This window comes from Heptranchias perlo, chromosome 28 (genome assembly GCF_035084215.1).
Source record: "Heptranchias perlo isolate sHepPer1 chromosome 28, sHepPer1.hap1, whole genome shotgun sequence".
NCBI classification, from domain to species: domain Eukaryota; kingdom Metazoa; phylum Chordata; class Chondrichthyes; order Hexanchiformes; family Hexanchidae; genus Heptranchias; species Heptranchias perlo.
Window position 1 is genome coordinate 15076123 of NC_090352.1, and position 25981 is coordinate 15102103.

Below are 25981 nucleotides of genomic sequence, written 5' to 3' on the forward strand. Positions count from 1 at the left end.
AATCATTTGGCAATCATCATCCATACTCTTGCCGCTCCTCAATACAGTGTCTAGCCGGAGAGTCAGTCAGCTGTTAAAAAAAAACTTAATCTGCACGTTGAGCTGCTTTTTCTGGTAGATGATGTCAAACTATCCTGTGGGGAAAACCTGCAGTCTTGTTAAACCTGCAGTCTTGTTAATTTCTTCCTCATTCCCTAGTCCTGCATTCACTGTCCCAAGTTAATTAACCAACTACCGCTATGTTATCTATTCCTCTCAGCATTTTAAAAACCTGCATCAGGCCTCCCTCAACCTCGTTTTCTCAGAAGAAAAGTTTAGCTCTGTATCTCTTCATGAGCCAGTCCTGAGTGTGAAGTGTCCTGTGAAGGCGAGGTGCCCAATACTGCACCAAGATTTCGGCAAGTCATCTCCACATCTTCAGGGCAAAGATGCTTATGGAAGGAATATCTTTGTATAGAAGTAAATGATGAGAACAAACCTCAGGCCCAGCTATGTATGGCCTGTCCCTCATGGAGTTCAGTAGCAGTGTTATAACAGTCACCTGTGCTCCATTAAAGCACAGAATTCAATTCCATTTAATCACTTACTCATTACTCCCATTAGTGAAAAGGTTTCACCTCACCACCTACCCAGGAGGACTTAATGCCCCATAGCTACATTTGAGGACAATCCTTAAACATGACTTTAGCTTCCACGTGTATGTGCATGACACTCAACTTTACATTCCCACCACTTCCCTGGACTGCACCAGTGATACCATCCCACTTCACTGCCTGTCCGTCTCCACTTTCAGGATCAATAAGAAATTTTTCCAGCTCAACATTAGCAAGACATAAGCCATCCTGTCTTCGACACTAATCTTCAAACCCCATATCCAGTCTATGTCCACCTAATTTCACCTCCATGATACTGCCTACTTACCTTTCTATCTCAATGGTGTTTGCCCATACCTCCAGCACCTCAAGGCTCGATTTCTTCATCATTCTCCCTGACAGCCTTCCGCGCTCTACCCTAAACTCGGAGAATTTGTTGCATTATATCTGTACAACTGTCACCCCTGACCTCACCAAACTCAACTGGCTCCCTGTCTTACCTCTCTCCATGGTCTGCCTCAAGCTACCTCAGATTCTTCTTCCACCCTATGTCCTAGCTTGCAACTTTTGCTGGTCACACTCCAGTGCCCCCCTCCTATCAAATTCTTCTTCTGGTGGCAGAGTCTTAAACCATCACATCTTTCACTCTAACTCTTTTTTTAAAACCCTTCTACCTTAGCTTCATTTTCACAAGTCTCAAGACCCATCACTCGGACTGCAACTTCACTCATATCTGTAACTCAGTCCCACTTTCTGCCTGGTGCCCTCTAACTTCCTGTAAAGCACTTGGAACTTTTGTTATATGAAAAGGTACTGTGCAAGTGCAAGTAGGTATATTCATAATGTTTATTATAAAGCAAGATCACAGAATCTGCAAGACACCATGGTGTTAACGCTGCTTTCTGTGTTAGTGGATTAGATCAAAGTGTCTGAGTTTTAAGCAGCATTCCTTTATGAATGGGATCACAGGATGTTACCACAGGTACAGTCATCTTCATTTCTAAACAAAGTTCAACCTCCATATACAAATAGGAATTTCTTCCAAGCCACAGATATAGTTGCTGATTAGAAATTCTGCTAAACCTCAAGGATCAAGGAGATCCACAGTGCATCAGCAATCAGCCAGCTTCATTTAGCGTCTAGCATCACTGAGTCAGGATTTAATCCACAATTCATTCCAACAAGACTACAATCAGGATCATACTGTACATCCAGTCTTATCACTAGAATTTGAGCAAAGCATAATGTTAGGTATGAAACATTCATACATTTGATCTGTAGACTCCCCCCACCAACAGTATAATTATAAATTCTGTCCTTCAAAATTGAGTTGCATCTGGGGAGAGTATTTTACACTGTATAACACTAGTGTAAAGTGCTGGTGGCTATAGTCTGTAACTGGTGCTGGCAGCGGTAGGAGCAATTAGAGGCGTTGAATTAAAGTCATTTGACTTGAGTGTGATTTTTCCTACTTGCATCAATGATAGTGCATTAAATAAGACTGGTGACAGCACACTGCATTTATGGCAGCCCATGCAGCTGGGTTACCTCCAGTACAAGGAGTGTGGGTGCTGTATTATCATGGTTCAGCTGGCATTACTGCATCCAGTTTTTTGTTGCCATCAGTGCTGCTTTTACTGACCAGATCAGAAATGGGGAACAGAGGTTATAAAATGGTAGAATTAGTGGACTGCTGAAAATCCAAAGGCTTGAAGCAGGTTTGGGGTAACTCGCTTAATTTGATTTATTAAGTGCAGAGCAGCAAGCCCATGTTTGAAGGGAACTGTCTGATGACAAAAAACCAAAAGAAATTCGAACTAGAACCAATGCAGAAGTGCAGCCTTCAGTTTCAGTAATTACAGAATTTCTGCGATAGGTCACAGTTGCCATTAGTGTCAAATTCACACCATTCACTATTTTATATTGGAGGTTGAATTTAGCAACACTGAAACTGCACGTGCAAGATTTGTGCATGCATGGTTACTGGAGTTGGGTTTTACACTTTCCGATTCTCACCACAGATTTTCCCCCAATGTCCAAGGGAAGATCTGTATAGGCCAGCAATATCAATATTGACACTGCTGGACTCGACTCAATGGGCTCTCCAGTTATTTCTCATCTTTGGAGGCAATGAAACAAAAACACCTTGCAAGTTGCTGCTCCTTGCCACCTGAGATGCATGCAGCGCTTTTACATTATAGTACTAACTCCAGAGACAGGAGCCTTATTGGTTTCACAGATATCAGTTTAAACTCCTAAAGTAGGAGTGACAACTTCTTCCTGCAGTGCTCGTGACTCAGCAGTGCCTTTCTTTGTAGCTCGCAGATGGAGAGCATTAGCAGAGATGTGAGTAACAAACTTCTGACTCCATTTTAGAATCTACTATTTGAGTTGAAAGCTCTGCCCGTTACTATTTCTCCTGAGCGCAGTGACAACAACAGGCAAGCTGTTGGTAGAATAAACTCCTTAACACAGGTTGGCATAGACCAGAACACTGCCAGAGAACTGTATGGGAGGAGGGGTGAACTGAAACTGCATTCTTAAATTGGATAAAATTCTCCTATATAAAAAAAAACAAGGATCTTGTTATGTGGAATCCTGACAACAGTAATGTCCACAGTCACTCAGGTCAGAGCAGTGAAGAGTAATGGCATCAATCGTTCTCTAGGTCAGCACTGAAGGTTAATGGTGACAGTCACTCTCAGGGTCAGCACAGTGAAGGTTAACGGTGACGGTCACTCTCAGGGTCAGCACAGTGAAGGTTAACGGTGACGGTCACTCTCAGGGTCAGCACAGTGAAGGTTAACGGTGACGGTCACTCTCAGGGTCAGCACAGTGAAGGTTAATGGCAATGGTCTAGAGGAAAATAGCACAGTCTAAGAAAATCATGTACTCACACATTCTGAATCAGCAGAAATTCTCCAAATCTGCTGCACTGTTCTTCTTCACCACCTGCCTGTGGCTGACCAGAGGGCCATAACATTCGCCACATACCATGCCTTTTACACATCACTCCATATGAGCATTGGAATTCAAAAAGCTGTGGTGACAAAGCCAAAGCCCACTAGGACACCAACTTAGCAGGCAAGTATCGTACTACTGGCCTGGGCCAGACTCACCCCCAGAGTTGCCTGTAAGCCTCTCTGCAAGAATCATTTGCTATCCCTCTGCACCTTGTGTAATGTTCACTTAGGATGTAATATAAGACACCGTGTTGTGACAAAAGAATACTGCACCAAAAAATATAATTAAAGAACAAATATATCAAAAATTAATATCCTGTTGATCAGAGCCCTGAGGCTGTGAAGCGCTGTGGGGAAAAAAACAAGACAAAAGGCAGCCATGTGGTGTGTCTTTATTACCCAGCACAGGCTAAGTCTTTGGTGCCTGTTTTTGGAGGAGTTGCAAGCTTCCATTTCCTCAAACGTCGTTACAGACGAGTATGGGGCAGGAACATAGGACTCTAGGTCTAGGAAACTGGCATCTAGGTAAGGGGTGAAAGAGAATGCAAAATTACCCAGGTTGGGTGTACCACTAATGGATTACATGTACTTACTTGTATGAATTCAGTATTGGGAGAGGCAGAGAACTGTACAGGCAAATTGGAGGAATCAAGGAAAATGGGATAGCGATTACAGAAACAGGCAGTGCTGGTTTCAGAGGCGTGCCCACTTTACTAAATGCAGTCAATCCGTTAGTAAGCAATCAAAGGCTTTGTACGGTTTTCTTTCCCCTCCCCTGATGCTGCCCTCACTCCCACCACCTCAGAATTTCCAAACGTTCAGCAATGAACACCAGAAAGGCCCAATGTCTGATTCCCAGATCAGAGCATGGACATCAAATAATTGGGCTTAGTTGTGTCACCCCTCGGATTGAATATCTGGCCAATACAGGCCACTAAGACTCACACACAAACAGCCTATTGGACAATGGGACTGCTGGCCCCGTAGAACCATACCGCAGTCTGAGTCAAGGCAAGGGACTAGTGGGCTGCTGTGAAACTGTACCGAGTCTGAGTTAGGGTGAGACTTGAGGAATTGTTCTTCCGTGAAACTGTACCCAGTCTGAGGTAAGGTGAGACTGGAGGGCTGCTGACCCTGTGGAACCGTACCCAGTCTGAGTCAGGGAGAAACTGGAAGAATCGTGATCCTGTGGAACAGTATCCAGGCTGTGAGCTCCTTCAGCGCAGAAACTTGGAAAAATTTAAATTTCCTGAAAATTCACAGATTGTTCAAGAGCTTTGGACTCTTAACCCTGAAAATTAAAGCTCTGAGACACTGTGGGCAGCTTTTATATATATAAGTTTGATTTTTTTTTATGTCTCACTTGTTAAATATTATCTTCAAGTGATCAAACACTAAAATATGTGTGTACGTGTGCACGAGTGTGTGTACGTGTGAGTGTATGAGTATGTGTGCATGTACGTGTGCACGTGTATGTACGTTTGCATGTATGTGCATGTGTACATACATGTATGTACATGCACATATATATGTGTACATGGGTATATGTATGCGTGCGTGTATACGTGTACTCGCACAAGTCCCCTACCTTGTTGAAGAGGGAGAGACAGGGATGTGGGTCTCGGTCAGGACTCTCCAGTTTGACCATACTGACAAAGCCATAGTCTTGCTGTTCATCTTCACTGGTGTTACACAGCCACAGAGGGTGAAACTGTCAAATAAAGCAATAAACAAAACCTTTATTAAACTGCAATCAACATATAAACATACAAAGAGAGATAGCGCAGCAGAGGAAAAACAGCTGCTGATCACAACTACAAAAATCATTGATAAACCGAACATATAGGTTGCACCTTATTCCAGTCTTTGTGCTATACAGGAATTTGTGTGGTTTAGAAGTTGAGGAAGTGTTGAGGCAGAGAGTCCAAATGTGCTGGAAGAGACAGCACTAGTCAGAGGAATAAAGCAAATGTGCAGTTCATCATTCACACACGATCCTCACTAAAACCTTGCACAAACTAGAAAAAATTTGGTCTGTACATGATAAATGGTGCAATCCTTTGTTCCTTTTCAATTTATCCCACTCTTTGGAATAATGTGTGCTGTTTCCAGCTCCCTCTATGTATTTCTTGTCCTGAAGGAGTAGGGGTGCTCTTTATTGCACACCAAGTGCTGGTTCTACTGTGTATTAAATCACACAATTTAAATCAGACAGTGGAATGTCAGCCTTTCAATTGCATTATCCCGCTCAGCAGGTTAATCGCCAATTGGAAGCTCTCTATAGACTGGGTGAAGGTGACATCTTTGTCCTGATGAGGATGAAAGATAAACAACATTGCCATAGAATCTCCAATTTTGTGCAAGGGTCACTCCTACATCACCTTCAATAATCAACAGTAACCTCACCCCAGAGACACGAGGCCACGGGGAATTACCCACACTCTTCAGTAGTGTTGCCTGGGGCAGAAGTGAACGAGCATAGTGTACTCCATTCTGAGGCATAAGAAACTGAAAAACATTTATAACAACTAAATGTAATGAATAACATGCAACACAATGGGGATCTATTAAAAAGCTTTGGGGGTTTGGACCGGGTCTAAAATTGTGATACAAACAGCATCAGAATAGGGCTGCCACCTTTACAGTCCAAAACCTGACCAAGCAGGGCATCTAAAAAAGCGCGCGTGCAAGCATGAAATGGGAGCTGATGACACAAACAAGAAACCAATCCCGCTTCAATCTGGAGCATTTAGCCCTCGTTTTCCGCAAGCATCAACTCCTTTTATAAAAAAAATCCAGCATTTGAACATTTGGAGGATTTCTTTCAGGGTGGAGCAATTCCAGTCAGATCTCGAATATATCCAACACCTCCCGTTACTTTGGGTCCATGCAGACCGAGCACGTATCACTAATTTGGAACAAAATTCACATTTTGGATTGAAAGTGTCGACTTATTTTGGCACAGCTAAAAATAAACCTACTGTGTGTTTAAATAAGTTGACAAGCTATGTCTTCCTGCTTATGAATTCAATCATGTCGAGAGCTCTGGGCTATGAAGTACAGCAGGGCTAATACCCAGAGTTTTCTATGGGCCACAGGAAAGCAGGTATCCTGTATTCCAGCAGCTCCAGAATCGCCAATTTTCTTGAAAATTACTTCCCGGAAGATCTGAGAGGCATTCCCAGTCCATCCACCTCTTCCACCACTCCGCCCCACCACTCCATTCAGTCACCCAGCACGGTGCCTCCAGTCTGTAAAGTGCAGGGTGTGATTCACCACTGACAATGTTCTTACTCATTTCAGACTGGAAATTAAAGTCCACTTTCATTGATTCACAAACAACAGTCAGCCTGGCGCCCCTGTCTGCGCTCGTTCCTGGCAAGTACAAGGTGGGGCTTGCTGCAGGAAGAGAGCTATCTGGATGGGATGGATCTGTATCTGCCCTGCTGCATGCAAGCAAGGTTTTTGCATGTTTTAGGAAGATTCTGAGGACAGCACCTCTTGGTTACTGACTTGACCTGGTATTTATATCCTTCCAGTCTTGCAGTTCTTAATGGGAATAGAGTAGCCTTTAATTGATGCAAATTTGAAGTACCAGTTTATTCAAAGTAGTCCAATGGTGCAAATTACTGCTTGCAAGGCGCCTCACAAAGCAGGAGTTGAATGGTGAGGATGAAAAAGTGCAGGCCCTGCGGCTCCCCAGGCTGCACATGGTTACACAGCAACATCAACAGGGACTTGGCCACAGGGCACCTACCTGCCCTACCAACTGCAGAGTGGCAGGTCGGCAGCTGAGTATAGAGTGCCATGTGGCCCAAAAAGGATTTAGAACAGTTAGCACTTTGCACCTTTACCTCCACAATGCTGGGAGCGATGGGGAGGAAGTGAAACATAGGTCACAACTCTCCAATGTCAGTTTGAGCCGACTAACCAAAAACAAAAAGGGCTTTGGACCAAACAGAGAGAAGAAAAAATTAAAACACGTCAACAGCAACACCTACCCACCAGGGCAGGGCCTTCCTACCCACACGGCCAGGGCCTTCCTACCCACACGGCCAGGGCCTTCCTACCCACACGGCCAGGGCCTTCCTACCCACACGGCCAGGGCCTTCCTACCCACACGGCCAGGGCCTTCCTACCCACACGGCCAGGGCCTTCCTACCCACACGGCCAGGGCCTTCCTACCCACACGGCCAGGGCCTTCCTACCCACACGGCCAGGGCCTTCCTACCCACACGGCCAGGGCCTTCCTACCCACACGGCCAGGGCCTTCCTACCCACACCAAAACAGGAATTTCTTATTGACCGTTATACGACTGTAATAGACTCCAACACCACATCCCAGTCCCTCGCATCAGCACACGTCCAGTTTTGCACATCAATCAGTGGCACTAGGGAGAATGAGCCAGACACAATGGTCATGATTTTAAATGGGAAAAACAAGTAGGTTGGGGGTGGGGAGGGTGCAGCAAAAATGTAAAAAACTAAAACCCGCCTCCAACCCGCCCACTTCTGGTTTTCACGGAAGTGCGATGAGGGACGGGCGACCAACCCGCTCTCAGGAAGTGGGTCGGTCACTAAAAGCTTTCAAGGAGGCTGCGAGCCTCCATTTTTACAGATTTTTAATTTTTAGCCCCTGGGGGCCAGGATTCCTGGGCCTTCTACTTCAGGGGAGGCAAGAAGGCCCGACAGTGCAGGTAAGTGCCTTCATAGTCTGTGGGCCCGGAGGAGCAGGCGTGCTTCCCCCAGGCCCAACAAGCATACCTGCAGTGACCGCCCCAAGGTTCTCAGATCCCCCCCCACCCCCCACCATGGATCCCTGATGACCGAACCCCCCGATCCTCCCGATGACTGGCCCTCCTGTGACTGAGCCCCCCCAACCCTCCCCGATAACCCCCTATGACCGCCCCCCCCCACCGACTCCTGCACATCCAACACCTACCAATCTCTTCCTTCCTCTTCTCCCATCTGACTGACGCCAGCATGTCAATCAGGCTGGCCTATCGGGCAGGAAACGTACAAAAAAAAACGTCCTTATGTCAAAATCGTAAGGACCTTCGGGAAACCCGTACTTCTGGGTTTCCCATCAGGAATTCCACCCCTCCGCCCCCTGATAAAATCATGCCCAATGTGAAAGTTGCAGTGTATTACAGGCCCCATTGGGACCACCTTCCCCCACAGAGAGATCAGTCCACCTGAATAGTGCTGCACTACAGCTATTCAGACCCTGGTTGCAGCCTGCACCTGTAAGTTATTGGACTCTCACTTGCCATTTGAATGTAAATGTGCATTGAAGAAAAACTGACTGCATACAAGAAACCACTACTGCAGCACAGCCACTTCGGTCATTCAACAACAACGACGACAACTTGCATTTTATACAGCGCCTTTAACATAGTAAAACATCCCAAGGCATTTCACAGGAGCGTTATCAACAAAATTTGACACCGAGTCACATGAGGTGGTATTAGGACAGGTGACCAAAAGCTTGGTCACAGAGGTAGGTTTTAAGGATCATTTTAAAAAGGAGGAGAGAGAGGGCTAGAGAGGTGGAGAGGTTTAGGGAGGGAATTCCAGAGCTTAGGGCCCAGGCAGCTGAAGGCACGGCTGGCAATGGTGGAACGATTAAAATCAGGGATGTGCAAGAGGCAAGAATTGGAGGAGCGCAGAGATCTCGGAGTGTGGTAGGGCTGGGGGAGATTACAGAGATAGAGAGGGGCAAGGCCATGGAAGAATTTGAAAACAAGCAACAGAATTTTAAAATCAAGGCGTTCCCGGACCGGGAGCCAACGTAGGCTAGCACGCATGGGGTGATGGGAAAATGGGACTTGGTGCGAGTTAGGATACGGGCAGCAGAGTTTTGGATGAACTCAAGTTTATGGAGGGTGGAAGATGGGAGGTTGGTCAGGAAAGCATTGAAATAGTCAAATCTAGAGGTAACAAAGGCATGGATGAGGGCTTCAGCAGCAGATGAGTTGAGGCAGGGACGGAGACGGGCGATGTTACGGAGATGGAAGTAGATGATCTTGACGATGGAGCGGATATGTGGTCGGAAGCTCATCTCAGGGTCAAATAGGACGTCAGGATTGCGAACGGTCTGGTTCAGCCTCAGTGAGGGATATCCATTAAAGGGATATCGCCGGCTGCAATCAATAGAATCAAGGGACCAGCACCAACTTGCTTATCTGCCCAGCTGGAAAGTAACTATATCGCCACAAAACAAGTATACTTAAAAATACCAGGTCTAAACTAAGTTTTAACAGTGCAGTAAGTCTTTCTTTTTAATTAAAAAATTTAAAACTTTTTTAAAAAACTTTTTCCTTCCACTTCTTTTATTTAGTTTGATTATTTCTTACCCTCCCCTTTTTTTTGCTGTCGATAACTGTTTTTACAAATGATTTTAATGTTGTACTTTTCACTTCCAGGACTTTATGTTCTGGCTTGCAGAAGCCATTCGCAGCTTGTCAAAAATGCTGCAATCTGATTGGTTGAGGGGAGAGAGTGCTCCTCTCACTTCTTCCATGGGTCCCAGCTTCACTGGAGCTAATGCTGGGCTCTTCTCCGCTTCCTATTCGAGGAAGTGCCCGAAGAAAAGACCGCGGTAAGTTAGCAGGTTAGTATAAATCTATGGAGCGGCAAGCACTGTTGGTTCACTGTTCCGAGCAATTTCTGGGCCAATGGCTTCGGTCTTCCCAATATTAAGTTGGAGGAAATTTTTGCTCATTAAGAACTGGATGTCGGACAAGCAGTGTGACAAATCAGAGACAATGGAGGGGTCGAGAGCAGTGGTGGTGAGGTAGAGCTGGGTGTCGTCAGCGTACATGTGGAACCTGACATTGTGTTTTCGGATGATGTTGCTAAGGGGCAGAAATAGGAGGGGGCCAAGGATAGATCCTTGGGGGACTCGAGAGGTAACGGTGTGGGAGCGGGAAGAGAAGCCATTGCAGGTGATTCTCTGGTTATGACTGGATAGATAAGAATGGAACCAGGCGAACGCAGTCCCACCCAGCTGAACGATGGAGGGGAGGGGTTAAAGGAGGATGGTGTGGTCAACCGTGTCAGAGGCTGCAGACAAGTCGAGAAGGATGAGGAGGGATAGTTTACCATGGTCACAGTCTCATAAGGATGTCATTCGTGACTTTGATAAGGGCTGTTTCTGAACTGTGGCAGGGACGGAAACCTAATTGGAGGCATTCAAACATGGAGTTGAGGGAAAGATAGGCACGGATTTGGGAGGTGACAACACATTCAAGGACTTGAGAGGAAAGGGAGGGTGGAGATGGGCGGTAGTTTGCAAGGACAGAGGGGTCAAGGGTGGTTGTTTTTTTTTTAAAGGTGAGAGATGATGGCAGATTTGAAGGGGCGGGGGACAGTACCTGAGGAGGAGGAACCGTTAACAATATCAGCTATATGGTTAGTTTAAAATACATGGCAGAGAAAGGATATTCCACATACAATGCACACAGAGACAGCATTGGAAATGCCAATCAGCTGCCTCCCCTCCCATATCTCAGAGCCATATCCTCCAGCCAGTCCCAGTGCATGCTCCATCTGAGAATGTACGGTGTCCAACAGGATAGACTCCTATAGTGCTACATAGGTCACACAATCCTCAGTAATTTGCAGTACTGACATTAGAAGTCAAGAGCTGCAGTGAAGTTAACCCATACCTGAAGATTTTGCATGTGCACATTCTACATGTGGAAGACAGTAGTTAGGATAAAGAGAGCAAGAAATTTGGTACATGGGTTAAAACCCTTCAAACCCTCTGTCGGAAACTTCTGTACAGCTTTTAACAAAAACACAGTCTCTCATGCTTCAGACACCATCACTCACTCAGCAGCTGGCAGCTTACACTTCGATTTGGTTGAGGGCAGTTAGAGTTGCTAAATTTGCAAAGACAGCCAGTACTAGCCATTTAACCAAGGCTTGCTTCGTGCTTTATACTTCCATGTGGCGTTCTCTAATAAACGGGATTCTCGGCAGCGATGCTGGAGCCTGCAATATGATCCAGAATCTGCAGCACTCCCAACCTCTTCTGGGAAAGTTCCAAAACAGGGACAATAATCTCCAGGCAAATTAACCTGTATAAGCAGAAAGGCCAAGAGGCCTTTAACACCAGAACTACCAGCGATACTAGGAAACCTTTAGTAAATTGGAATGGGACATGCCTGATCACAGCCACATCACCCAAACATTAGTCTTTAATGCCATCATACCCACTAAGGGACAAAGACTTCGGACAGTGTCCAACAGTAGCCATGTAACTTAAATCTGTTTCAGGCATCAATCTGCACCGCCACTGGGGACAAGATAAACCAGTGCACCTGGGATCACCCAAAATCGCTCCGGGAAGGTAAACTGCACTGAGCTCCATCCCAAATTAGATGAGGACAACACATGGGGGTAGGGGGAGGGAGGAGTGATTCAGTCCCAAACCATACCAAATTATGTGGCCATGTGGATCCATTCCTAACCACAGTTGCAACCAAGGCATTTTATGAACTCAAAAAAAAAAGAGCATGATGGGGTCATGGTCACATGGGTCAGTACAATCCCAAAAGAAATCAACGTAACCAAAAATTATGGGACTGAACTGGGAAAGGGAAAGAATTATTACCGGCTGAAAGTGATTCCTGTTGACAGCAATAAACCCGTGCACCCAGAACATGTGACAGGGTGGTGCAACTTCTGTCAAGGTAGCCGCTCCTTTCAGCTTGAGTCTGCATCACAGGAAGGGCAATAGAGCAGGGTTAGTCACCTGGAGACTGACTCAGTGAAAAACGGATGGGGATAAGATAAAGAAAAAAAATAAAACCATAAAACTTCCGTAAATATTGAATTTGAGTACTCGGAAATAAAACCGAGTAAAAGGGCCATTTGGCTTCTTCCTGGCCTTGGCATGAATGTGGTATACCAAGGTACAAAGTGCTTCAACATTCTCACACAAAATTCCTCAAACTCATGTGGCATCTCATCTTCCATTACGTAGTTGATGTAAATCCCCTCACAAATTGGACCTTTCCTTTCTCCCTGACGCTGCACAGTATTCCTTTAATTAGAAGGGGCTGAGTTGCACCACATTTTAAAAAAATGTCAGTACCCTGTGGATTTTCCCATAGGACATACGTAGCTTGGTGGGCTCCATCCAAAACAGAGCACAATTCTGTCACAAAGCATTCATTACTGGAATCAGTTGAGGCGGTGATCGGAACCATATCTCGCCACCCCACCCCCACCCGACCCGATTCCTCGCTCCTCCTCCTCCCACCCATCCACACTGGCACCTCCAACTGAGAGTCCATCGCTATCACCCTTGGTCTGACGAAAGGTCTTCGATCTGAAACGTTAACTGTTTCTTTTTCTACAGATGCTGCCTCACTTGCTGAGCTTTTCCAGCATTTTCTGTTTTTATTTTATATTATATATAGCTATCACCCAGTCTGATCAGCACTCCATCGCTCCCCCACTGGAGCAACCAACCTCTCTGACCAAGAGTCCATCACTCTCCCACTGGAACAACCAACCTCTCTGACCAAGAGTCCATCACTCTCCCACTGGAACAACCAACCTCTCTGACCAAGAGTCCATCACTCTCCCACTGGAACAACCAACCTCTCTGACCAAGAGTCCATCACTCTCCCACTGGAACAACCAACCTCTCTGACCAAGAGTCCATCACTCTCCCACTGGAACAACCAACCTCTCTGACCAAGAGTCCATCACTCTCCCACTGGACCAAGTCCATCTTGCCTATAATGGCTCCTTTTTCATATTCAGCCGGCTGTTACCTCAGTAACACAGGAAACATGTTTAAGGCTATGATGAAACTTCTGAAGTTTTATTGACTGTGAAATTCAAACTCCTTTTTTGTTCCCACCAGTCTTGCACTTCATTGAATTTCATCCGTGGAGACGAGATGTTCCAGCTGGCATCTGTTTCAGTTGCAGAAGAATGATACACAAATGGGGCATTGTACCCAGTCCTTTCCGGTCTCACCAAAAGGCAATCTTCAAACACCACAGCACCCAGAGCGCAATGATGCAATATGAGCTTTTCTGTCAATATTGTATATGAGGAGGTGATAAGCAGGTCATACGGCAATATGGTAACTTGGTTAAAAATTAAACTGCACTTGGAAGCAAATCAAAGGAAAAGTGTAATTGAAATGTAACTTGCATCTTCCTGTTTGTTCATAGGAATCATTACTATGGTGCGGGACTTCACTTTCCACTTTCATGTCTGCTCATCTACTGCCAGCTGGGTACAGGCCGATCGCGATCTCATTCTTAGTCAGCATCGTAAAGATGGCTTGCAGAAGTCCAGCCTGCACTGTGTACTTAGTCCATCTACTGGGACACATCTCAACCCCCTGGGAGGCACAGAATGCTTCAAAGAATATTTGGCAATGTGCATAGTGGGTGTGCCTTTGTCTGTGTCACTCACTGTACTGCACCAATAGGAGACGAAAATATCTGTAGTGCTCTCATGGGACTGTAACAATAAAGTGTAATTCTCACTTTGCACTATACCAGTAAAGTGTCACACACTCATTGTACTGTAACAGTAGGAGAGGCTATTGTCTAGGTCACTCGCTCATTACACAGTACCAGTGTCTGTATCACTAGGAACGGGCAGTTTTGATGTCACCCTCTCACTGTATGTACCAGTAGAAGGGACCAGTGTCTATGTCACCCTCTCACTGCACTATATCTGTAGGAGGGACCAGTGTCTGTGTCACTCTCACTGTATGTACTAGTAGAAGAGGCCAGTGTCTGTGTCACCATCTCACTGTATGTGTTGTGCTCTCACTCTACTATGCCAGTAAGAGAGGGCAGTGACTGGTGTCTCTCATTGTATTATACCAGTAGGAGGAGCCTGTTCCATTAACTTTCAGCACAGAGATCTTTTAAGCTTTCTAAACAGCTATCTTTTTTGAATTGCGTCAGCCGTTGCTTGTTGGAATCACTTTCACCTCTGAGTTAGAAGGTCTTGGATTCAAGCCTCACCCCGGAGACTTCAGCACATTATCTAGGCTGACATTTCAGTACAGTACTGAGGGAGTGCTGCATTGTTGGAGGTGCTGCCTTTTGGATGAGACGTTAAACCGAGGCCCTGTCTGCTTTCTTAGGTCCCAAGACCACATGCCAGGGGGTCCGGCTCATTTTCCAGATTACCCTGCAGGAAAAGCCCGAGTCTTTGCTCCACATTCCCTAAACTTAGCCAAGACTGGGAATTCATATTATTTTAGGGAAGAGGGTTGAATATGTCACTGTGTGTGCCACAGATACCGAGAGTAACCCAGATTTTGCTACCCAGATCTGCTCGATGAATAGTATGCCAGGCTCCATTTTGATTTGTTTCCTGATGCTTTGGCACCTTGGGAAGTGTGAAGCAGTTGACTGTCATGTGCTTGGATACAGCCCAAGCACAGGACATTGAAATCTGAGGCATCATGAAAGGGGGCCACATATGAACAACTTTTCTTCGGCTACTCCCAGCAAAAAGTATTGGAGCATGTCTAGAGCTGGGGGTTAGGTTCTGAATGATCAGGGCTGGGTGAATAAATCACCCACTTCACAAAACCAGAGTGATGGGTCCAAAGGTGAATGAGGAAATGGGTCAGGCTGGCATTCACAATGGTGGATTATAAATACATGAAGAGTGCCAGCAACCATTGACAGGACTGGGAGAGGGGCTGCATTCTGATTTGTCACAAAGCACCATAGGGAAGACTGCAGTATGCTCGGCCTCCTGTAATACCCATTCTCTTGAAATAGTAGTTGCATAGACGCTATGAATTTGGATCAGCTGTTGCACAAAGAAAAATAAGACTATGTGGTTCTGAATGCAGGACGACCATCCCAACTCTTGGCCCATGCTGGCCACGGATTGGTTACACTCAGCTTTGAGACTTGTCATTCCTTGCTCAGAAGTTGTATTGATCGCAGGAAAAAAAGGGAGGAAAGAACGGACAAACTAGTGCTTCTATCACATCCTCAGGACATTCCAAAGCGCTTCAAAGCCAATTAATAACTTTTGAAGCGTAGTCACAGTTCTAATGTAGGCTAATGCGGTGGCCAATTTGTGCTCAGGAAGGTCCCAGGAACAGCAGATGATGTGAATGACCAGCTAATTAGTGTCATGTTTTGGAGATTTTTGACCATTTTTCCATAGGAAGGATTTGAAAACTTGCTTTTAAATGGTAGGGTTTTAAAGCAAAGTGTATTTGCACAAGTTAAAAAAGGCACTCAGACAGCTGAAATACTAATACTAGGCTTTGATGTTGTTTCCCCATAGACTAAATAAAATGCAATTTGTTAGCCAGTCTCGCCAATAAATACTTCAAACCCATTGTGTTGGAAAGTCTCTGATATCATGTATTCAGCAGGTCTTCATTTCTGGCCGTGAACTAAAGTAGGTAAAAATAGAGAGAGGCACAGGCAATCAGTCAGGTCCAGCAAAGGCTGAAAACTCATTCAAGTTTTGAAACCAACATCACTAAAAACAGATTATCTGGTCATTATGGCATTGTTGTTTGTGGAACTTTGCTGTGTGCAAGTTGACTGTTGCATTTTCCACATTACAACAGTGACTACACTTCAAAAGTACTTCACTGACTGTAGGGCACTTTGGATCGCCCTAAAATCGTGAAAAGCGCTACATAAATGCAAGTCCTTTTTTTAAAACAAAGTTGTGAAGTCAAGCTTTAGCCAGGCACTAAAAAACACAGGAGGGTAAAATATTAGCAGTAAAATCAAAGAAAACCCAAAGATGTTTTATAAATACATTAAGAGCAAGATCACAGATATAAAAGCAGGGAGGTTATGCTGGAACTGTATAAACCACTAGTTAGGCCACAGCTTGAGTACTGCGCACAGTTCTGGTCACCACATTACAGGAAGGATGTAATTGCACTAGAGAGGGTGAAGAGGAGATTTACGAGGATGTTGCCGGGAATGGAGAATTTTAGCTATGATGACAGATTGGATAGGCTGGGGTTGTTTTCCTTGGAACAGCGGAGGCTGAGGGGTGATTTAATTGAGGTGTACAAAATTATGAGGGGCCTAGATAGAGTGGATAGGAAGGACCTATTTCCATTAGCAGTGGGGTCAATAACCAGGGGGCATAGATTTAAATTGATTGGTAGAAGTTTAGAGTGGAAATGAGGAAAACATTTTTCAACCAGAGGGTGGTGGGGGTCTGGAACTCACTGCCTGAGAGGGTGGTAGAGGCAGAAACCCTCAACTCATTTAAAAAAAATACCTGGATGTGCACCTGAAAAGTCAAGACCTGCAGGGCTACGGACCAAATGCGGGAAAGTGGGGTGGTAATTAGGCTGAGTGGCTCGTTTCTCAGCCGGCGCGGACACGATGGGCCGAATGGCCTCCTTCTGTGCCGTAAATTTTCTATGATTCTATGGCAGTTAGGAGTTATTTTGTTTAAGACGATTCAGTAACATGGGGATGCTGCATTGTGTATTCATTATTTTTGTATTAGTATGTGAAGGTAAGTTATACTTATTGAATTAAGTGAGTCTGATCACAACTGTTGATCTATAAGTACACTTGCTGTGAAATAAAGCAGCTTGACGATTTGTATCTGGTCGGGTCTCACCAGGTGTTTTCTCGGTCCGCCTTTGTAAAAGGTGAAACACGTGGGAAAGACATAAATATCCAGCTCAGATCACAAGGGGATACAATTGTTGCACCCCTATCGTATAGTTATAGGACAATACAGGCATACATCAAAATGATGTTCAGACAGCTTATGAGTGTGACTATTGTTAATTGTATCCATGTCATTTATATTAATTAGAATTAATTGTATTCAGGCAATGTGTATCAATTGGGGACTCTTATATCCATGTGTAAGAGAGCTTATCTAGGGTGTGGTATGTGTATGTGGAGCTCTGTGAGTAAAGGCTTGGAAGCAACTGAAGACCAGGCTCTGAGTATTCTATCCTTCACCACCGGGCTATCCAACTTAAAACAACTATCACCACTGTACCCAAGAGAATATCTAAGGCAAGAGCCCAAGTTTATAACAGTTATTGATTGGTTGAAGGAGGAATGTTGGCCAGGATAATGACAGAACACAAAACTACTGCCTCTGAACAGCCCTTCCACCAGCGATATATGTGTCTAGTTCTCGCAGCACTTGCGGTTCCTGGGTTTCTGCCAATCAGACAACCGAAACTTCAGTGGTGGTGGAGGGGTGGGGGGGGGGGAAGGTAAGAGAAGAGATGGGGGTGCTGTTATCATCTTCCTGCAACCAGTGCAACTCCCAAACCAGGAGTCGCCAGTCCGAATCTGGTATAGCTCAAAGATGGGCGAGACCATGGGCCCAGAGCTGGGATGGCTGCCCTGCATTCAGACCCACAGGTTAAAAAGGTCTGCATCATATACCTAGCCACCAGTGGAATGTCAGAAAGATAAAAATGTATTTTATTTAAATAGCATTTTATACAGTTCATCACTTTTTTTTTTGCAAACGGTGTCAATCGTTGGCCACTGGTCCTCCATGGTTGACTCAGGGATTAACCATTAAGCCAAACCTCCAAGCTGAGTAAGAACGAACATTGGAGCAATATTCGATGCATTGCCTTCCTCTATGAGTGGTCCCTAACCTTCTGAAATTTAAATCAGCAAACAAAATATTACATTGATGCTCTTCTTACAACATGAGTTTGGGCTCTGAGCTGCTCCAACGCAGAGCGTTAAAAAACACTTCATCTCAAACTCAAGAATACAAAGAACAGGACACAAGATCCAAGAGAAAGGAGCAGAGCTGGAAAGCCCACCCAAACTTATTTCGAGCATTGTCACCAATATTGTGCGATAATCATCACTTCAATTGTTCCCCACCACCAGTCACAGTACTTCATCCTAGTGTTACATAGCTCAAAATGTTCTCTCCAGACACAATCCAAATTAGGAAGGACAAAATGTAGAATTATACTGATGGGTGTTTCAACAGTTGAAGTGGACACAGCGCAAACATTTCATATAGCCAGCCTCTTCACCACAATCCTAGTGAGAACCCTGCAGTTTAATGTGAATCATCATATACAGGGCAGGACCTATCCTTAAACCACAGTGTACATTAAGCTGTCAATACAAAACATGCCCATTTCATCTTGCTATCATTCTTTATAATCTTATAATCCTCAGGATGCAAGAGTGGACTCACGAAGTACAACATCACCTCCAACTGCCCAAACCTGGTCATCTGCTCAGTGAGACTAAAGAAATCGAGACAGTCACTATATCTAGTGCGAGGTTCGCCACACACTCCAGGCTAGTAGAGAATCTGAGAGTCCCCAGTGCATACACTGAACTATCAGCAAGTACCGGATGTGATCATTGGCCGCCAGGCTCCTTCCTACAGTGGCCTGAAGAGGGCAGAGCCAGTTCAACGAGTGCAATAGTATTTGTTACACCTCTCACATTTCCCCACATAGCTCTCTGCCCACACACACACACACACACACACACACACACACACAACCATATTAAATTTTACACAAAAAAAACTGAATTCTACCATGTGCCTCTCGTCCTCGGTGAACACACTGCAGTGAAAATACCCAGTGACACACCAGCAGAACTCCCCTTCCTTTGTAATACACTATACAGTGGCCACAGACCACAAGACCCAACCAACATCCTGAAGAATGGGAAGTTTCGATTCTCTTTGCAAAAGAGAACTGCTTCTAAACTTTTCCCAGTTTATTGAATGTGGCCCAACAGCCCTCCTTCAGCATGTTAGTTCAAGTCCATGTACCAACTCTTGATAGGGTGGAGAGTGAAGTGGGAATGGCAGACAGACCTGCCCACTAATGATTTAGAAAGAGGCAACTGAGAGGAGATGGGGCAATTGACTGACCTCTGACCAAGCAATCCCTTCTCTGCCACCACCCACTTTACATCAGAAATACTTTTGCTCTGTATCTGTGTTGGAGATTAGGAGACAGTAAATAGGCACTATTGGATTCTAATAGGAAAGCTCTTTTCAGAGAATGTTCTAGTAATCCAAACAAATACTTGAAGTGTAGAATTACTAACTGCAGAAGAGCAGGGGGATTGGAAACGAGATCCTCCACTTAATGCTGAACGTTAAACTACCTGTGTTAAAGTGTAAACACATGTTGCTTTCTGTTGTTATTCCCTTTGGCAGAGATTAGTAGATACGAAAGTGTATCAGCACAAACACATCCTGCTCTTCTGAGAAAGCTTTTTTTTGTATACTGAAAGATCCAGGTTGAACTCGTTACGTGGTTCCAAATGCACTTTAAAAGGAACCACAGCTCCCTAAAAGCTTGCATATGTGAGCCTAGACAGAGCGCAGCAGAAGGGCATTCAACCATGGGTGGGGGGGGGGGGGGATCACATCGGTTCGGAGGCCAGTGTATTGAGCCATACAAAGCACATGGTCCCAGGCTCAAATCCTAGTTTGTGCTGATTTCAGCAGGGATGGCAGTCAGGTGCTACAATTAGCCTCACCGGCCCTGGGTTAGGGAGGGAAGAAAATCAGCAGGGGGGGGGGGGGGGGTTCACTCTCAATCACTATTCGGTGACCCGTAAACGTATGTGGATGTCAGACGAGAATAGGATTGAGCTTGGTTGTGATCCTTCCTTCCGGTGGAATAGCCTGTCAACACTCACTGTCTAGGTTCACACATGAGGAACAGGGAGTGGGGGGTAACTTGTGCCTTTGGAACTGAACCCCAGCAACAGCCGGTGCCTTCAGGAGAGAAATAGAGTGCAAAATAGTAGCCTTTTTTGGGAAAATTTCCTGATGGGTTCCACTTGATCTAATATTTTAGCCCCAGTAATAAATTATGCACACCTTAAAATTAATTGGCTTATTCCTTTTCTATTGAAGCCCCCAGCACTGACCTAGTTCTTGCACAAATCTCTGGGTCTTGTTCTATCGTAACTATAACCTGCCCAGCAGGAAAACCAAAGCTGCCAAGTGAGGAAGAGGTGTTCAGACACTCCGTCTTGGAAGGAGTGCCCACCTCAGGTGTTGCTAATCCTACTTCAAAAAAAATAAAAGCACTTTATAAGCAGCCAGCCCAATACTCCCTGAAGCGATGACACCTTTCAATATCCACATAGGCAACTGGATTCAGCTTGAACAAGCTGGGCTTCATTATTACAGACTGTTTACAGTGTTTACAGACTGCCCCTGCAACGGGCAGTTGCAGGGGCAGTCTGTAAACACCATGTATTATTGTTCAATATGTATAAATGCGTAGGCTTCAAGGAGATCTTGAAACATTTGCCTGAGGAAGGAGAAAATCTCCGAAAGCTTGTGAATTTAAAATAAAATTGCTGGACTATAACTTGGTGTTGTAAAATTGTTTACAATCATTATTAACAGACATGGAATTCAGGCACATGACGATTCATTGTTTACAGCAGGAATATACAAATAGTGATCAGAACGCCTATAACTTTGGCCCACAAAGACCAGGTATTTCTGTCTATTTGCACTTATATTTTTTACTTGCTGGTTTTCCTGCTTTGATTTTGTGCGTCTGGAGTCTGTAAAGGACTGTTCTTAGCACTGTTGCTAGATAAAGCCGAAATCTGAACACCAAAATCCATTTGTGTGCACAGTTTGAGATCTGTGCAGATTAATGGGAATATGGATTTAAACTTTATATATGGCCTGTGAGACTCCATGATACAGGGCAAAATGCTTGGATACTCCTGATTTATAGGATTTTGTGTGTTTGAATGTTTTTTAATAATCAGTGGGACTTGATTCATGTCAGTTATTACCGTTAATGGAGACCTGCCCAAGTCAAACTTAATAACAATGGTGAAGACACTACCCCTCCCTAATCTACATACATCACAAGGAGTCACGGACAAACAGCATCAATTACACTGCAATAATTTTCTACATACCAACACCACCTCTGTCCAACCTCCTGTCCCTTCATGGACAGTGAAGAACACAGATGAACAATTAATCTACTGGAGATGGATTAAGCATTCAGAAGCCAACCTTAAAATGCATGCTAAACATTGCCTATTGTATTCCTATAATTTCCTCTGCAGAAAGTTGGCCAGTTCATCCAAAACATTTGTCCTTCCCAATTTTCTCCCCTCTCCTCCTGAAGGTGCTGACCCTTACTGAGGTACAGTTCCACGGACACCAGCAGCCCTTCAGATGCTCACTCAAGTGGCCAGTCTTCACATGTACATTTACACAGCACTAGCGGGCAATTCAACCACAGGTGGAGAGTCGCATTACACCTGAGCCCAACTCTGTCCACACCCGATATCCATATACATACTTTCTAGCAAGGGTAACTGGATAGTGATCAGGAACAGGTACGCCGGCTAATTTCCCCCTCACTAACCCAGGGATATGGCGGCCAACTGCTGCTTGTGGACTGTGTAGCACCCATTCTATCCCCTTTGTTGTATTTGCAGCAAGGTTGCTGCAGTCCTCAAAGGGTTAACGCAATGTGGCTTCTCTCATGGTGCGTTTTTAGTGGTTGTTCCTGTTAAAAGATTGTTACAGATTTTACATTCAGTGTGCTGCACATCAGGAAAATTAAACCCCCAAATAAATGTCTCTCTCAATAGAATACAAATTAAACACAAGCGTCCAAATGAAAAAATGATCATCTGCCCAATTAACCCAAATTCCCACAAGTAACTTCGGGCTTATTTAATGTGTTGCTACCGGCTGACTTTTAAGAAAATTTGCTTTTAGGTCAATACTTCAATGTGATTCTCTTAATTTATCTCCTCACACTGCTCCCACGATCAGAATCAGACCTATACCCACCAGTACTTCACTCTAGTGTCATACTCTCTCCAGACCCAACCTAGGTTCGGAAGAGCAGAATCTGGAATTGCGATGCTGGAGGGTTTCAGCAAGTGAAATACACGGAGTGTGAAAACATCACCCTCGCCACCGTTATTTTTCTGAAATCCCAGTGACAACATTGAAAATGAGACTATTCCAATTTTTTACTTTTTTGTTTGAATGTCTGGTTGATCGCCTGTGGCCTCCCCTTTTCCCACTTGATGCCCACATCGGGGTCAATGGGTAGCAATCAGAAGCTCAGACAAAAACAAAAACAACATTTCTGAGTCTTTCTCCATGTGACTCCCATTCTCGAGCTATATCTATCTGCTCATCTCACTCCCCAGCTCCTTGTGTCTTCCTCTTTCTATTTGTCTTGCATTCTTTTGATCTCCTCAGTTCTCGGTCTGTATGGCTCAGATGTTTTCTCTTCTTATCTTTGTATTCGTCATCTAATCTTCCCTATTTCTGTTTCGCTGTTGTGCATCTCTCCCACCCGTGTGTACTCATCATACAGACTCCATTTCTGTATCACTCTCACTCGAATATGCCTGTCATACAGTCTGTCTCCCTATATCTGTTTCTTTGCGTCTACCAGTCTGTATGCACGAGACACGCTCTTCATTCTTCTGTCGTTTAGATTTATTTTTAAACCTCTGATTTACTTTTCTTTGATCTTTTACTCCACTAACTCTCGCTGTCTATTTTCTTATAAATCTAATTTAATATTTAAAATTTACTCGAAGCTTAATTTCCTAGGCCCGACTCAGTGAGTGTGCTCAGAGGGAAGATATTGGGGGGTCTGGCACAGCAGAGTAGCTGGAACCTGGGAGCACGGCCCTGCTCAAACAGGAGGGGGATTCAAGTGAGGCAGAGGATGAGCAAGACAAGACGTCTGCAGCAGCTGCAGTTTTTTTTATTCGTTCATGGGATGTGGGCGTCGCTGGCGAGGCCAGCATTTATTGCCCATCCCTAATTGCCCTTGAGAAAGTGGTGGTGAGCCGCCTTCTTGAACCGCTGCAGTCCGTGTGGTGACGGTTCTCCCACTGTGCTGTTAGGAAGGGAGTTCCAGGATTTTGACCCAGCAACAATGAAGGAACGGCGATATATTTCCAAGTCAGGATGGTGTGTGACTTGGAGGAGAACGTGCAGGTGGTGTTTTTCCCATGTGCCTGCTGCTCTTGTCCTTCTAGGTGGTAGAGGTCGTGGGTTTGGGAGGTGCTGTCGAAGAAGCCTTGGCAAGTTGCTGCAGTGCATCCTGTGGATGGTACACACTGCAGCCACTGTGCGCCGATGGTGAAGGGAGTGAATGTTTAGGGTGGTGGATGGGGTGCCAATCAAGCGGAGAGTATTCCATCACACTCCTGACTTGTGCCTTGTAGATGGTGGAAAGGCTTTGGGGAGTCAGGAGGTGAGTCACTCGCCACAGAATACCCAGCCTCTGACCTGCTTTCATAGCCACAGTATTTATATGACTGGTCCAGTTAAGTTTCTGGTCAATGGTGACCCCCAGGATGTTGATGGTGGGGGATTCGGCGATGGTAATGCCGTTGAATGTCAAGGGGAGGTGGTTAGACTCTCTCTTGTTGGAGATGGTCATTGCCTGGCACTTATCTGGTGCGAATGTTACTTGCCACTTATGAGCCCAAACCTGGATGTTGTCCAGGTCTTGCTGCATGGGGGCACGGACTGCTTCATTATTTGAGGTGTTGCGAATGGAACTGAACACTGTGCAATCATCAGCGAACATCCCCATTTCTGACTTTATGATGGAGGGAAGGTCATTGATGAAGCAGCTGAAGATGGTTGGGCCTAGGACACTGCCCTGAGGAACTCCTGCAGCAATGCCCTGGGGCTGAGATGATTGGCCTCCAACAACCAGTACCATCTTCCTTTGTGCTAGGTATGACTCCAGCCACTGGAGAGTTTTCCCCCTGACTCCCATTGACTTCAATTTTACTGGGGCTCCTTGGTGCCACACTCGGTCAAATGCTGCTTGATGTCAAGGGCAGTCACTCTCACCTCACCTCTGGAATTCAGCTCTTTTGTCCATGTTTGGACTAAGGCTATAATGAGGTCTGGAGCCGAGTGGTCCTGGCGGAACCCAAACTGAGCATCGGTGAGCAGGTTATTGGTGAGTAAGTGCCGCTTGATAGCACTGTCGACGACACCTTCCATCACTTTGCTGATGATTGAGAGTAGACTGATAGGGCGGTAATTGGCCGGATTGGATTTGTCCTGCTTTTTGTGGACAGGACATACCTGGGCAATTTTCCACATTGTCGGGTAGATGCCAGTGTTGTAGCTGTACTGGAACAGCTTGGCTAGAGGGGCAGCTAGTTCTGGAGCACAAGTCTTCAGCACCACAGCTGGGATGTTGTCGGGGCCCGTAGCCTTTGCTGTATCCAGTGCACTCAGCCGTTTCTTGATATCACGTGGAGTGAATCGAATTGGCTGAAGACTGGCTTCTGTGATGGTGGGGATTTCGGGAGGAGGCCGAGATGGATCATCCACTTGGCACTTCTGGCTGAAGATGGTTGCAAACACTTCAGCCTGGTCTTTTGCACTCACGTGCTGGACTCCGCCATCATTGAGGATGGGGATGTTTGCAGAGCCTCCTCCTCCCGTTAGTTGTTTAATTGTTCACCACCATTCACGACTGGATGTGGCAGGACTGCAGAGCTTTGATCTGATCCGTTGGTTGTGGAATCGCTTAGCTCTGTCTATAGCATGTTGCTTCCGCTGTTTAGCATGCATGTAGTCCTGAGTTGTAGCTTCACCAGGTTGGCACCTCATTTTTAGGTACGCCTGGTGCTGCTCCTGGCATGCTCTTCTACACTCCTCATTGAACCAGGGTTGATCCCCTGGCTTGTTGGTAATGGTAGAGTGAGGAATATGCCGGGCCATGAGGTTACAGATTGTGCTGGAATACAATTCTGCTGCTGCTGATGGCCCACAGCGCCTCATGGATGCCCAGTTTTGAGCTGCTAGATCTGTTCTGAATCTATCCCATTTAGCACGGTGGTAGTGCCACACAACACGTTGGATGGTGTCCTCAGTGCGAAGACGGGACTTCGTCTCCACGAGGACTGTGCGGTGGTCACTCCTACCAATACTATCATGGAGGGTGCCCAGTGTGGGAAATGAATAAAGTCATGTTGGGCACAGCAGAGCTGCAATTCTAAGGGGGGGGGATAAGGCAGAGGGAGGGGAGGGGAAGGAAAGAAAGATTTGGATCAGGCAGATACTGAGTGGAGAAAGCTAAAAAAAAAAATTTAAAACGGCATGCTAAAAATAAAAGTGATGTAAATATAAGTAAGGATGAGTACGTCAGGTAAATAAAATTGTTTGTATGGATGGAGCAAATTTAAAATGGGTTGTTTTGTGTTCTTGCGAAATTGATTGTTGGGATATGATTGGTTCATGATAACTACGTATAGTCACCACAGACCAATCAGCAATGCTGATAAGGGCTCTATAGTCGATGATCAATGTTTACATGCAAAACTTTTTTAAATCACTGCACAAGATCAATATTGGATGACGTTTCTTAATGTCACTCCGACAGGAACCAGCCAGCCCAACACCTCC

At 45.3% G+C, this 25981-nt stretch overlaps 1 protein-coding gene across 1 annotated transcript in view; it reads right to left on the reverse strand.

The window, feature by feature from the left end:
- The window catches only part of LOC137344874 (E3 ubiquitin-protein ligase RNF43), a 178682-nt gene that overhangs the window by 51460 nt on the left and 101241 nt on the right, over positions 1–25981 (reverse strand). The window contains exon 2 of the mRNA XM_068008112.1: positions 5145–5267. Within this exon, the coding sequence (XP_067864213.1) occupies positions 5145–5267 (123 nt within the window). The remainder of the gene's footprint in view (positions 1–5144; positions 5268–25981) is intronic.